This window comes from Oxyura jamaicensis, chromosome 13 (genome assembly GCF_011077185.1).
Source record: "Oxyura jamaicensis isolate SHBP4307 breed ruddy duck chromosome 13, BPBGC_Ojam_1.0, whole genome shotgun sequence".
In the NCBI taxonomy this organism is placed as follows: domain Eukaryota; kingdom Metazoa; phylum Chordata; class Aves; order Anseriformes; family Anatidae; genus Oxyura; species Oxyura jamaicensis.
The window spans coordinates 8,633,073-8,647,466 of NC_048905.1; the positions used below are offsets into that span (position 1 = coordinate 8,633,073).

Here is a 14,394-nt window from a genome sequence, read left to right on the forward strand (position 1 = left end):
AGCTGCTAACAGCAAAACCATCTCAGCAAACTGGGGCTCACGCTAGCCACACAGCACACACTCATATTACCGCAGGTGCCACAAATAGCACGGCTGGAGCAGTGCAGGGGAGCAATGTGGGCACACCAGGAGAGATGAGCTATGGTGACCTGTCCTTTCCTAGCTACAGCTGCCGACCGGCACATCTTGCATCTTGGAGACATCTCCCAGCTGAAATAAAATGCAACCAACAAGCAGCAAAACTTGGGGGAGCGATGCTGGTGCCAGAGCCCAAGCAGCATCCCTGCTGCCACCCTGCTGCCTGACCCCTTCCTGAGGCCCTCCTGTGGGGAAAACCCGGCTGTCCCCATCTGCACCTTGCAGCTGCATCTCCCGCTTATCAGCAGGGCCATTGCCAGGCCGGGGCAGGAGATGGCTGTCCCGATTTATCTCCGTACCTGGCAGGCACTCTGGCTGCAGAGGCTCCCAGGCTTGCAGAACAGCAGGTCTGCCTGCCCCACGCCCTCCCTAATCGCGCCTTGGCAGGCAGCAGAGCAGCTCCGAGGAGGAAGCAAGCTCACGTTAGAGGAAATCGCCGCTCTACACAAAGCTTCAGCAACGCGGGAAGGAACCTGGGGACTGAGAGGAAGTCGGGAATGTGTTGCTTTAAATAATCCTGCCTTGCGCCAAGGATTAGGAGGGGGCTTTCCAAAGGCATGGCCTTGTCCTTGTGTCTTCTGCAGACACGAGAGGAGGAAAAAGATGCTTTAGGAAACAACCAGGTTGCAGGACTCAAGGGCCCCAGCTCCAGAAGGAGAGCGGTGGAAAATAAAGGAAACACAGATGGTGTATTAGGGCAGACAAGTTATTTTTGGAAATGGATAACAGGCTGCCTTCATCTGCTGGCCATCACTGGTTTTCTCTGGGCATCTCTATCAACAGGTGGGGGGGCTGCTAATAGAAAATTTATTTAAAATGCTTCTTTAAAGCCACCTTCTAATTCTTTCAGCACTCATGGACATCAGAAGTGAAAAATCCCAGCTAATGCCAGCCAGAGCATAAGCAGGTGCTACACAAGCATTTGTCTGCCCCCATTTCTAAACCAAGACGGTGCTCGCCCCAGCTGTGGCTGTTCCTCAAAAAGCAATGTTTTCAGCAGGGACTCCTTCCTTGGCCATTTGATCTGTGGTTCTCTGTGGGATTCAACCCACCCTTTCCACAGGGTCACTTTCTTAAAAAAAAACTGCTGTGCAGGACACATTTTTCACATGACTCCAGCAGGAGTCTGCTGGGACGCTCCTAGTTGCTGGGACACCCGTAGTTGTGAAACCCTTCTTCCCTCGTCCACCCTTCCTTTGAGCTGAGAGCTGCAGCAGGCAGCAGGAGATGGTTCTGTGCCCTGGCTGCGTGGCTGTACCTGGGTCTGTCCCCTTTGCACTGTCTGAGCACGTGCTCGGATCCAAGAAAAACCTCCCTGACATATCAGGAAAGTTAGGAGAGGCATTTCACCAGCAGCAAAGAGCATTTCAACGTTTGGAGATTTTACTCTTGGTTTTACTCGTTGCTAGCACAGCAAAGGTAATGTATTCTGGTCCATCAGCCATGCAGGCTCCTACGTAGGCATTGTGTTGGCAAAACACAGTGTCTATGCCAATATTCCCCCTGCGGTTTGGACCAGCAGCTGCTGGCTCCTGGCTCCCACTGACAGCTCTGTGCGAGCTCCGGTGCTGGTCCCAGAAGACAGAGGCAGCACAGGATGGAGGAGAGGAGGGGATGAATGGTTTTCATCCCCTCTCACCCAGCATTTCTCTTCCACCCAGAAGCTGTCCCCTCTCCCTGCCTCCTGCCTTCCTCCTCCTGCCAGCTCTCCGAAATCAAGCTAGCACCAGCAAAGGACAAGAAGGAAACACTAATGCAGGAGGGAAGAGGCACCAGTCAGGCTGCCTGCACTGAAATGCAGATCCTGCTCTCATGGCATTTTCCATCCCTGTCTCTTCTTCTGCAATCCCTTTCCAGCTTCTCCCTCCTTTTCCACAAGGGACTCAGCCTCTTGCTTTCCACCCCAAGCTTCCTGCTGGTGTTTGAGTCATTTTCTCCCCTAAGGCCCATTTCTCATCTCCGTTTGTTTCTTTGTCACTGTTTTACGCTCTCTTTGGGCAATATTTCATTTTGCCTTTGTTCTTTGGTTGCCTCCACCTGTCCCTTCAGCCATTCTCCTAAATGTCCTTCTGTTTCCCTCCAGTTTTCTGTACCAGTCTATACTGTATTTATGAATCTGTTGGGAGATGAGAGCTTCCTTACAGACACAGGCCCTCAGTAAGCTGCAGTTGTCCAAATCTATGCTAAAAGGTTGGGTTTTCCAAACAGATTTATCATTATTTTTCATCTGCTGAGACTTGCAGTGTAAAGGGAACCTTTAGGCAGAAAATGTCTCCCAAAATCACTCTGATTTTGATACAAGCCTTTGGCTTTGCACATCAAATCACACAGGAAAATCCCCAGAGCTTTGCCACCTGGCTTTAGCCCTCTGAAATCCAATGGTGGCTTGTCTCCAGCACAGGAGCTTGGATGGAGCCCGTCCAGCCTGAGACCAAACCCGACTAGATGAAATGCCAGCACCCCTCTGGTCCCTGGGGTCCAGGGGGACAATGCAGACTGGACAGGGATGCATGTGAGTTTGTTGTGCCCCTCAGCAGCACTTTGGAGGAGCCCCACACTTCACTGGGGCGGCAGGAGGACCAGCCTGCACATCTCTGGGATGGGGAGATGTGCATACACAGCTGTGTGGCTCTCCTGCAGGGGTTTCTGTGCTATAAATAGGTCCCGTGAGGATCCCCTTTTAACAAGGGTCTTCCTCTGCAGCAGGAAACCCTGGAGGGATGGGGAACTAACTGCACAGCCAGGCTCTAAGTGGGCTGAACAAATCATGCTGTGCAGTTACCGAGGAACTTCTCTCCATGAGTCACAAAATGTCTTTCTGGGGTTCTGCTCTCTCTTTTTCCTGCCGTGCTTCCCCTCCCTGCAGCTCTGCTTTGTCTCAGCTGCAGTGCTGAAGGGGTATGAATTAACTCCAGCAGCTGTGGATTGTGCCCAGCTCAGTGCCTTCCCCTCTGCCACATCTACATCGGTGTGCACTTGCAGCCTTGTCTGCTCCCCCCGTGACACTGCTCCCCAGGCAGGGAGGCTGCTAACATCTCCGTTGTGCAAAAGCCTGGCTAGCTCACAAGTGACTCCACTTTCCAGAAGCAGTGAAGAAGAGGACAGCCTGTGCCTGCGAGGAGATGAGGGGAGGGGAGAGCTGAGCCACAGCACGTCACAGAGAAACGCAGGTCCCTGCCGGCGCTTGCTGCAACCCAAACCAGGCTGTGATGCAATGTAAAACACTGCTCTGACGTCTGTGCTAGAAAACCAGTCCTGCTGCGTCACACCGACCCCTCCAGCCTATCTGTGTCCGCATCTCCCTTCCCCTCCCACCTTCCACAGCAAAGATCTCTATGAGCCTGATCTCCAGACCATGCAGAACATCGACCGAGTCCCTCTCACGACCGGTTGCACCAATTCTGGTATAATACAGTCCAGCTCAACAAGGGCACAGAGCATTACACATCTGCTTGGAAAATCTGTGACCTGATGGCTTACAGCACAGATGGCTTTCATGTATGGCAGGCTTGGTACAAAGAGGTCCTGCTCAGATCAGGCTGGTTTACACAGAGCCACGCAAGACACCTGGAAAGGTGCTGGGGGAGAAGGGCCCAGCACTGCAAAGCCCTGGGGAGAGCATCCTACAATCAGCCCACATCAACATCTCTCTGTACTGAACTGCTGGGGTGCTTCCAGGGTGTTCCTCATCCCAGCACGAGGGAGCTATTGCTCTTTCTCATCTTTAGCTACAAAGCAGTTTGTCCAGCCCTTCCTGCTCAGCAGCTCTGCACTCCAGCTTTTGAGCCCGACTTGTCTCTACAAAGAAGAGCCCAGACTCGCGTGGAGGCAGGATATCACCGTAGGATCTGGGTTACAGGGGGATGTCACCACAGCCTACAGCCAAGACTGATAGGGATTTATCTCAGCATCGCTCTCTGGTGCAGGGCTGGCCGCGGTGCTGACATGCATCCTGCCACAGCCCTGCGGCTGGCAGCAATGCCCTCATCTGGGTGAGACACCGACCTCGAGCGAGGTCCTGGGCTGGAGGGGAGTGGTGACAGCCTATGTGCCGGCCCACCTGAGCAGGACAGCCAGATACAATGAATGGAGAATGAGAAACCATCTGAACAGCAATGACACACTTCCCAGGGAATAGATTTCTATACAGCTCCTCTGTCCCCTCTGCACAGACATGTTGGGTGCCCCCATCTCTGCTGCATACACAAATAACTGCCTTTCTCACCCAGCTTCTATCAGAAAACGGGGAATACCTCTCACTGAGCAGTTTGCTTTCAGGGTACTGCCATCACTGACCCACTGCTGTCCACACTGCCGCCCACGGGACCCCCACCCAGGTGACACCGAGCAGTGTCACATCCCGGTCCTGCCGGGCACCCAGCAGGGCAGGCACCATTTGCTCCAGTGCCAGCGGGCTTCAGAAGCAGGATGAGCAATAGGGATTTGGGGGCGATAAGAAACGTTGTCAGCAGCATGGATTTTGCTTGGGCTGATGGCTGCAAAACACGAAATATCAAACTGAGGGCTGTCCCTGCCCAGGGATGAACAAACATTTCTTTCTGCCAGAAAGAGAAAAGATTAAGGAGGGATATTTCACACTCGCATACACTTAAGAGGAAAAAATATTTATATGAGGGAGAAAGGACTTGGCAGGGTTTTCCCAGAGGCCCTGTTTGCTGCTTATGCGTTTCTCAGAATGGGGTTGATGTTGCGGAGCCCAGCGGAGGAGCCTGAGCCCCCCCGCTGCCAAGGTGGGGGTGCAAGCGGGGGCTGCGCGCAGGCTGCCTGCAGGGCTGGCGACAGATCTCACTGAGGCTGCTGTTGCCTACGCTTGCAGTGAAGTCATGTCTACGAGGCTGCAGGTAGCTCTGGCAGCGGCTGCTGTGGTTTCCTAATGGCATTCGTTTGGCGTGGCTGGGACCAGAGCCAGGAGGGGATGCTAGGAGCCTTAGCGCGAGCACCAAGGGTGCTGGGAAGTGGGCACTGGGCTCTAAGCACCTCTTAGGACCAAGCCCAAGGTGGGAGGTGGTGAGAAACGTTCTCCAGTCTGAACGTCCTGTTTTAAGAGGGTGGATGGCAGCTCAGGCTCCCAACGAGATACTGAAGGTCTGAGTCCCTCTTCCAAACCCCTGCAGTTGGCAGTGGCTCCTGTTCCTAGCTGGAGCTCTCTATCCCTTGAAAGCACAAAGTTACAAAACCATAAACGATTATAATTTGGGCACCTGCCGCGCTTTGGAAGTGCCTGGTGCAATCCCTCCCTGTCCAAGCTGCACTACGGCTCCTTATTTCTGGAAAGGAGAAGCCTTGAAACGTGCAGGGCTTGCACTGGCCTTTGCTGCCAACGCTTTCATCATGGTCTTAAGTGGCATAAAGAACGCAAATACTTGTCATTGCAACACGCGGGGCTGGGATCTTGCTTAATATAAAGCATGCTCTTTCTTCACCCCACCTGAGGCAGTGAGAGCAGCAGCGCGATAGGCCTGGGCAGCAGGTACCAGAGGAACAGGCTGGGGCCAGGATGCTTTTCCAAAGACCTCCCCAGAAGCTTTTCCAATCCTAATTAGGAGATAAAGTAACCCGAGACAGGCAGAAAAGAGTGGCTATGCTGTGCTACTGTCCCCCCACCCCTGCATTTCAGAGCATCACTGCTGCTTCACCCCAAGCTCCGAACAAGCACAGCAGGAGAAGCTGCAGCATGGTTTGCAGCTGAGCCAGGACAAAGGAGCCCCACAAGGTGCACAGAGCCCATCACAGGCACAGAGACCTTGCTCAGGCAGCTCAGAGGGAGCTTTGTGGTCAATCCCTGCAGGCACTTCCCCTGTATTTCACATTTCCCATCCCTGGGCTCTGTGCTGGACATCTATGTGCTCCTCCCGGTGCTGGGGAAGGCTGGCACCGGAGACCAGCAACAAAGGATTAAAAGCCCAGCTGTCATTGACCCTGCTTCTTCAGCAGCCCCACTCTGCCACCACATGACCGCAGCTGTTTGAAGTCCAAACAGGCAGCAGAGCAGGTGGGTTTTTAAAAAAACACTTTTCCTATGAGCCCTGACACAGGGGATGGAAACCGGAGAAGCCTTTTTACAGGGAGATGCTGAGCACCCCCAGCTTTCTCAGTGTTTCCAGGTAAGGAAGGCTCACAGTGCTCACAAACAAATGAAATCCTCTGCCACTTGAGGCTCGGCGTGCCTCCTGGCCCACGCCAGGCGACTTGGCTTTGTTTTGTGTTTCACAGGAGCCCTGAAGATTCACTGGAAGAGTCTTGGAGAATGTGGTAGATAGAGCCAGCAGAACAGCTTTAAGCAAGGACACTTGACTACAAGCATACCATAAATACTCTTTATTTAAACAGTGTAAATCAATAGAAGCTGCAATAAATACTCAAACTTTTGAACATACATATCCTCATCTACGTATCTAGCCAGCACAAAACACCTTTACATTTCCTTGTTTATATACAGATCTATATATCACTGTATATAGAGATATATACACACATATACATACATATATCAAAATATATATGTGCTTGTGCAAAAGTGACCTTACCAAGGACAGTAAACAAGTAAATATTTCCCAATCCACTCTCACTGGCAATATTGCACTGAAATTCAGTTGTATGCTCCTGCCGCTGGGAAAGCGAGAAAACAGGAAAAAAAACTGAAATTGCATGCATGGAGAAGCAGCAAATCCACTTTTATCATGATCAATGGCATTTGTAAGGGCTTGATGCCCCCTGAAATACCAGGCTTGATTCAGCACCCTTACAGACAGCAATCCCAGCAGATACCCACCGCCAAATCCAGGTGGATCAGGGTTGTGTCCAGCTCTTACAAATAGATCCCATGACACTTACCAGGAGAGATAACCTCCTCCCGGGCTCTGTGTAAACTTGTTTCCAGCGTGCACAGCTCTGTCTAGACCTGGGCTGTGTTACCATGACCCCAGCCGAGCTGGTTGTACTTTGTTCTGTGGCAGGCAAACAGCCTCCGCACTGCAGCTGAGGGTGCAAGGGGCAGCAGTTGTGCCCCATGATCTGCCTGTACCACCTACTGCAGCTCAGACCCCAAGGAACAGCTGTAGAGCATCTCTCAAGAGAAAGAGATGGGCAAAATATTCACACTGCCCTGCTCTGTAATATCATGAAAAGCACCTATAGGTTTGCTTGGGTGCCCCTGCAGCTGGTGACAGGGGAGGAATGTCAGTGATAAGCGGGTGTAGCTACCCCAGCTGCCAAAAGGGGATGTGTGGCCATTGCAAAATGTTCTTTGCCTCCAAAAGAAAGGTTAGGGCTAATACTCGCTTTCAAACAGCTCCGATAAAAGGCTAACTGGGGGAAGAGCTCAGCCTGCTGGGCTCTGCTCTCAGAACGAGCCAAGCTTTCCACTGAAAGAGACTTTGTTGACAGGGAGATGCCCAACAGTGGCTGTAGTCCTATTCCTGGACCTGGGAAGCCAAGCACAAGTGCAAAAACAGTGATGAAAGGAACCTTAATCCTTGCAAAACACTGGTCTTGTGGAGCCAGGGGTCACACCACCTCTCTGCCGAGCACAACATCCAAGGCCAGGGTGGTTTTTCAAAACAGCCCTTGCTCATCTAAACCTGAAGCACCACCCTTGGATACTATGCACACTGCAAACACGAAGCGCAGGCACACAGCTCTGACAAGTTAGCAAAAGACGTGGGTCAGCTGAAGTACGAGGTGCTTCTCCAGGGCTGGATGCTCCTGCAGATGGCTGGGGAAGGGGCAGCCCCCCTGCCTCCCCCTTCCCTCCTTCCCTGTCCTGGGACACAGCCAGTCTGCTCAGGAAATCTTTGCTTGCCTGCTGCTTTTAAAGGGATGGCACTTTCTATTTGCTGACAGAGAGCAGAGAAGGGAACGTGGAAGGCAGGACATCCTCCCCCCTGCCAGAGGAATGAACATGCTCATAAACTCATCTCCTTGGGAAATGGATTCATCATACCAGTTAACACAAACACGCAGAGGCAGGGGACTGGCAAAGGGAGGGGGGAAAAGCCTTTCCCTGAGCCAGTGCGGGTGATCTTGGCTCCTGGCAGCTGAGTATTGTAATATCAGAAGGGCAAGAGATGCTGGGAGAGACCGCAGCCTGCTGTTTACTCCTAGCCAGCCCTGTCAATGCCCTCCCCCCTACAGCAAAAACATGTCCCTTATAGTAAATAAATACATAAATAAGCCCTTTGAAAAGCACAGCGGCCGTGACGTGGCAGGGCTGAAGAGCACGGCGTGTGCCTGCTCGTACACCCACTCCAGAGGAGCGGGGCTCTCCTTTCTGCACTACTAAGCCCTGGCCTATTTTCAAACATTTGGGAGGGTTTGGTAACTTAAGTCTCTTCCCTCCCTCCCTGCCGTATACCCAGTGCCTGGGCAGTGCCCTCAGGCAGGGTTCCCATGCTGTCCTCGACCAGAGGAGTAGCCCACATGGTCCAGACCTGACTGCACATTCCCACAGATTTGTAGATGCTGCCATGTGGGGATCTGTGCCCAGCCTGCTCCTCCTGTGCTGCTCCCCTTGCACTCACAGCTCCCCAGCAATCAGCAGGTTGTATTTCAAGACCTGGGCTTCCCTGAAAGCGAAAGGTGTCCAGGAATGCTTCCAAGAGACAAAGGACCGACAGAACTCGCAACACTCTGCCTGTTGTGGTGGACAAAGCCAAGACAACTTCTGATGCGGAAGCTACAGCTGCCAGAACAAGCAGGACCATCCGCAGCAAGGGCAGGATTTTTAACACAAAAGCTGCATTTGTGACACTCATCTTGAGCAAGACATTAAAAGCAGTGACAACCTGCCTGACTGCGGCTGAAAGGGTGAACGTACCGCAGCACAAAGCTCCAGTTTGCTGAGCCCACCAATGCCTTGCACCATCATGGCAGTGGTGTAAGGTACAAACCAGCAGCACCGAAGGCAGCCTGGTCAGTTTGCAATTACAATCGGGTATTTCATTACAGTGACTGTCCTCTAATGAAGTCACTGCTGTGTTTTATCAGATGTACTTAACCTGAGTCAACCCTCTGCTAGTGCACATCCCAAGCACCCTAAAATCACAGTAAGTGGTTAGTGTCCAGACTTAAGCGTTCCATTTTTGAATGCCTAGCATACATCTATAAAAATTTTGTTATTACAAAATATTTTAATAGGCAAAAGGATTCCTTTATACAGCTTATCTTTTCAACCCTGGAACAGGAAAGGTTTGTCATGTTTGGCTTTGTTGGTGCCACAATATTTTGTCCTCAATTATTTCTTTTGGTTCCTGCTGCCTCCAGAACTGAGCAGTTCTTATTGTACCCGTTTCATTAGTGTTGCCTTAGAGGAAAGAAATCTGTTCAACACTCAAACTGCATTGCAAGCCTGAGGTTTCCTAACACTGCAACTCAGCAGTGCAATACAGAGATCAACAGACAAACGTCCCCTGTCCCTTCCACCTCTGTGCGCTGGACACTGCACGGGTTCTGCAGCTAGCCATTGCTCGTCTCTCAGCTGTGGCCACATACCACACCATCTGAACTGTGAATATAACCAGCCAGGCAAGGAGAGTAATTATTTGGACAATAAAATCCTGGTCCACAACACATGCTATTGAAATGCAAACAGTAATTAATAATGGTAAAAATACGCAGAGCCACTGAGATGTGGACACTGGATCTCTCCCGGCCCTGCCTTGGCACAGGACCTCCTCCCACTGCGCTCCTGCTACAGCCTGCCTTTCCCCAGATTAACGACAGGAGAAATCAGTCGTGACAATCAAGAGGTTAATTTTCACTTCCCCCAGAGTGCTACATAATTATTACCCACACTGAGCTGAGTGTGCCTATAATCCATGCGGGGCACCTACACCGACCCCGCAGCACAGGTCCCTTCCTGTCAGCCCTGGTACAGTAGGAAACCAGAAGCACTTGACCCTGCCCGGGTCAGCCCTGCCAGGACAGCCTGTTAATGTGTCCTGTTAATGTGTATCTGAGGAGCACATGTTTTTGCAGACCAGGGGCCTCCTCCTCCCAGCAGTCACACGCCGTACCGTGCCATCATGCCCCTCGTTTGCTCAGGTGGCTCACCGTGTGATTTCAAAGCTGAACTTGATTTAAAAGCTGAACGCAAGGGAGTTGGGGTGTGCTGGGGCACTGCTGACGGCCCCACCAAGGAGGGCACGGGCAGGCACGGCATCAGTGCTGGCAGCGAGAGGCCGGAGGGATGAGCGCTCTTGGGCACATGCCCTGCCTCTGTGTACTGTGAGCTGGAAAGGCTGCAACGGAGCTGAGCCAGCACCCACCACAGCACCAGAAAAGGATTGGGCTGTTACAGCTCTTTGCCCTTCCCAGCACCCCTTCCAAGCAGGATCAGGACCTATTTGGGAAAGATAGAAGGGAGCGCCAGGAGTTCCTGTTCCCCTTCCCCACAAAAGCCAGGTGGGGCTTTACCACGAGGAGTGCTGAGAGCTCACGGATGAGCCTGTTGCTGCCCTGCACCTTGCAGCACCAGCACCTCTCCTGCCCCACGCTGTCCCTACAGGGGTGATTCCCCTCCAGTGCCCTCTGGGGCTGCCTGTTTGGGTGCCAGTGCTTGGAGCAAGTCCAGAGCTGCAAAGGGAGCCATGGTCAGAGGGACTGCAGAGGTGGGCAGGCAGAAATCCCGCTGCCTCCCTGGCCAACCCAGGCCAGCGCAAGCTGCTTCCTTGCAGCGCTGCCCCCCACAGCAGCTCAAGCAAAACCCCCGGACGTCAGGGCAGGTGCCTGGAACTGCATGGGGAAGAGAAGAGCCCCCATGCATGCAGTGCCCAAGCATCCCTCCCACGGGATACCATGGAGCAACGATCTATTTCTCCTCCATCTCTCCCAAGTATTTCTAAAGACACCATGCTTTCACATCCCCCTCAGGTCCCCCCTTTCCAACAGCAGCTGAGGGTGAAGGCAAGTGGGGAGCCCCGTTTTCCCAGCCCTATTGCTGCTCTCCTCCAGTCTGGGACTTTCTGAGAAGAAGCTCTCAGCAGCCCAGCCCAGCCCTGTCCTGTCCCACAGCCTGCACCTGCCTGCTCGTGTCTGCGTGCCCCTGACAGCTCCGTGCACCCGCTGCCAAGTTTTGCAACCCGGGAACAAAATGCAAAGCCTGCCGCAAGGGGGAAAAAAAACCCTTAACAAACAAACAAACCTAAAGCCATCCCGCGGCCAGAGCTGTGCTTCCAGTCTGTCAGCCCTCTGCGACAGAAAGCAAGGAAGCCCTCCTCCCTGGCCACCTCCTCGGGCTCTCTGTCATTTGAGACCTGAAGTTAAACAAACCGGGCAGTTAAAAGCTTTGGCTGGAGTCTCAACAAAAGGACTGTCTGTGACTGTGGCAGCATCTCACCCAGCTTCCCGGTACCACATTCCTGAGCCCCACAGTCACAGCCCCACATTCTGGGCAAAGAGTCCGTTTATTTCTATCATTATTTCAGCAGAAACTCCTATAGCTCTTGGCAAAAGACTCATTTGTTGTTCCTGGGAGTTGTTTAAATTGTCCCGCTGACATTAATGGCTGCTGGTCAGACACAGCTGACCGAGTTACACTTGGTCCTGGTCTTAAGCATCCCTTCCATGGGGAATTAGGCACAGGGTGCCCTCTTTGCTGGGCAGCACTGGGAGCACAGGGCTCCTCCAGCAGCCACCCGGCCGCTCACACCCTGGCCACGAGGTAGTTCAACACCAGACACTGTCAGGAAGTTCCTCCTGGGACAAGCTTTCTGCACAGCCTTAAAATACCGCAAACACCCCTCCAGCTCCCCCCGGCTCAAGGGACCTAAGGTCATGTGCCTAAATAGGTAGCCTCTGCGAGCAGCCAGCCTGCCCGAGCCTCCCCGGGGCAGCCTCCCACCTGTCTGCAGAAGGTTTGTGGAGTTTTAGGTTTCTTGCAGCCTCTGGGTTTTAGGGGTGCTGTAGAACAGGTTCGGTATTATTCTTGGGGACTTTGTTTTTCCTTACAGAGAGAAAGGCTCATCTTTATAACCAGTGTGCCACACCAGAGCCCATCGCGTCTCAAAGCTACCCGCTAGGCACAGTACCTTTGCAGTGCAAAAAGCCCTCGGGGTTAGGGAAGGAGCCCTCTTCGCAGAGCAGCTCACAGGTTTTATCCGAGGCCAGGGGGTAGCCGTTGTCCTCCTCGTTGTAGTCGCTCCTGCCATTGCTGTTTGAGTAGCCGTTGGCATACATCTTCAGGGCGGACCTGCGGAGGCACAGGAGCTCCTGGAAGGCATACCTGAAGTCCGGGCTGCGGCAGTAGATCAAAGGGTTGAAGGCAGAGTTGACATAGCCCAGCCAGTTCAAGAGGATGTACACGTACTTGGGTATGATGTCGTCCTGGATGACGTGCACGATGTTGACGATGAAGAAGGGCAGCCAGCACAGCGTGAAGGTCCCCATGATGATGCCCAGGGTCTTCAGGGCTTTGTGCTCCTTCAAGAAGAACTTGGAGGAACGGCGGTGCCCAGCTCGCCCGTTCTGGTCCTGCTCCTTGTTCTGGGTGTGAAACCTCCCCTCACTCTTGTCTATCTTCTGCAACTGCTTCTTGGCCACCTGGAAGACCCTGGCGTAGACAAATACCATGACCACGAGCGGCAGGTAGAAGGAGATGATGGAGGAAGCAATAGCATAAGCTTGGTTAGTGAAGAAGTCACAGCATGTGTCCTTCTCATAGCAGAGGATGGCCTCGTCACGGTCTGCCCGGTACCAGTGCATCTGGATGGGCAAGAAGGAGGTGAGGGCTGAGACCACCCACACCACCAGGATGACCACACGTGCCTTGCTCTTGGTCAGCAGACTCTGATACTTGAAAGGGGAGGTGATGGCAAAGTACCGGTCCACAGCAATGACGCAGAGGGTCTCAATGCTGGCCGTGACGCAGAGCACATCCAGGGATGTCCAGAACTCGCACCAGAAGTTCCCAAACTTCCACATCTCCATGATGATGTGGCTGGCACCGAAGGGCACCACAGCCAGCCCCATCACCAGGTCAGCGCAGGCCAGCGAGGTGATGAAGTAGTTAGTGACAGTCTGCAGGCGCTGAAACCGGGCGATGGCTGTGATCACCAGCACGTTACCAAAGACGATGGCCAGCACGATGACCGACATGAGGATCCCCATGCCCACCATCCACACGTCCCGCGACACCGTGGGGTCTGCAGTGCTCTGGTTGGTGCTGCCGTTGCCACCGGGCAGCTCGGTGCCCGCCACCCCCATGACACCCCCCAAAAACCCACCCCTCTCCCCAGGCAGGTGGCGGGGGCTTTTCCCTAGGGCTGTGCCGCTGCGGTGCTGCGCATAGGGGACAGCAGGTGCGGGACGGGCTGAGTGCCGGTGTGCGTTGCGGTGCTGTGCGCGCTGCGCCCCGGTGCGCTCCGCTCCCGTCCCGCCGCTCCGCGCCGCGCCCGCCCGACTGCCCCGCGCCCCTCCGGCGCCGCCGGATTTATAGCGGCACCCGCTGTGACATCAGCCCCGCCGCAGCCAATAGCAGCCCGCGCCGCGCCTCCTCGCGCGCACCTCGCGCCCCCCCAGGTCCCCACTCCGGTCCGCCCCCGGCCCCACGCGTGTCCCCGCCCCGTACGCGCGGGCTGCGGGCACCCCGGGGTCCCGCGCGTGGTGCGGCCCCGAGGTGTCCCCGAGGTGTCCTGCGGTTGCTCGCCGCACTGTGGTGGCCCCGCGCTGCCCCGTGGTGGCCCCGCGCCGCCCCGTGGTGGCCCCACGCCCACGCGTGCTCCTTGCCGCGGGGTGTCCCTGTGCTTCCCGCCCTGCATGCGCCCCCACGCGCTTCCAGCCCTGTCCCTGTGCCTGACACCCACGGGTGCCATGCACAGGCACTCCCTGCCTCGAGGTGTCCCCACACCCCCTGGCCCACTCGTGTTCCATGCCCCCCGAGGGTCCCCACACCCCACACCCCACCTGAGCTCCCCGTGTGCTCCCCAAGCCGGGCTGTTTCCAGGCCGTGTGGCACCAGGAAGATCCCCACGATGCCGGTGCTGCTGCTCCCAAAAACTTTGTCCTCAGCTGGGCACAGGGGTCTGGCCGCCCCGAGAGCCCCCACCCGCCGGTGACGCTCTGTGCCAGGATGGCACCGGGCTCTCCAGCCCTCCCAGCACCCAGCCCAGCACCGCAGCCCTACAGCCCGGGCAGCTGGGGTCACATCGGAGCGCTGGAGCTGCAGCCTGGCCCCAAAGACCCGGGGCTGGCCAAGGGTGCAGGGGCTGTGTGACTGCTGCGCGCTGTGCTCCGCCATGC

At 54.7% G+C, this 14,394-nt stretch overlaps 1 protein-coding gene across 1 annotated transcript in view; it reads right to left on the reverse strand.

Moving 5' to 3' along the window:
- The window catches only part of ADRB2 (adrenoceptor beta 2), a 30,542-nt gene extending 16,986 nt beyond the window's left edge, over positions 1-13,556 (reverse strand). The window contains exon 1 of the mRNA XM_035338707.1: positions 12,186-13,556. Within this exon, the coding sequence (XP_035194598.1) occupies positions 12,186-13,359 (1,174 nt within the window). The 5' untranslated portion in view covers positions 13,360-13,556. The remainder of the gene's footprint in view (positions 1-12,185) is intronic.
- Between the last annotated feature and the right edge of the window lie 838 nt (positions 13,557-14,394).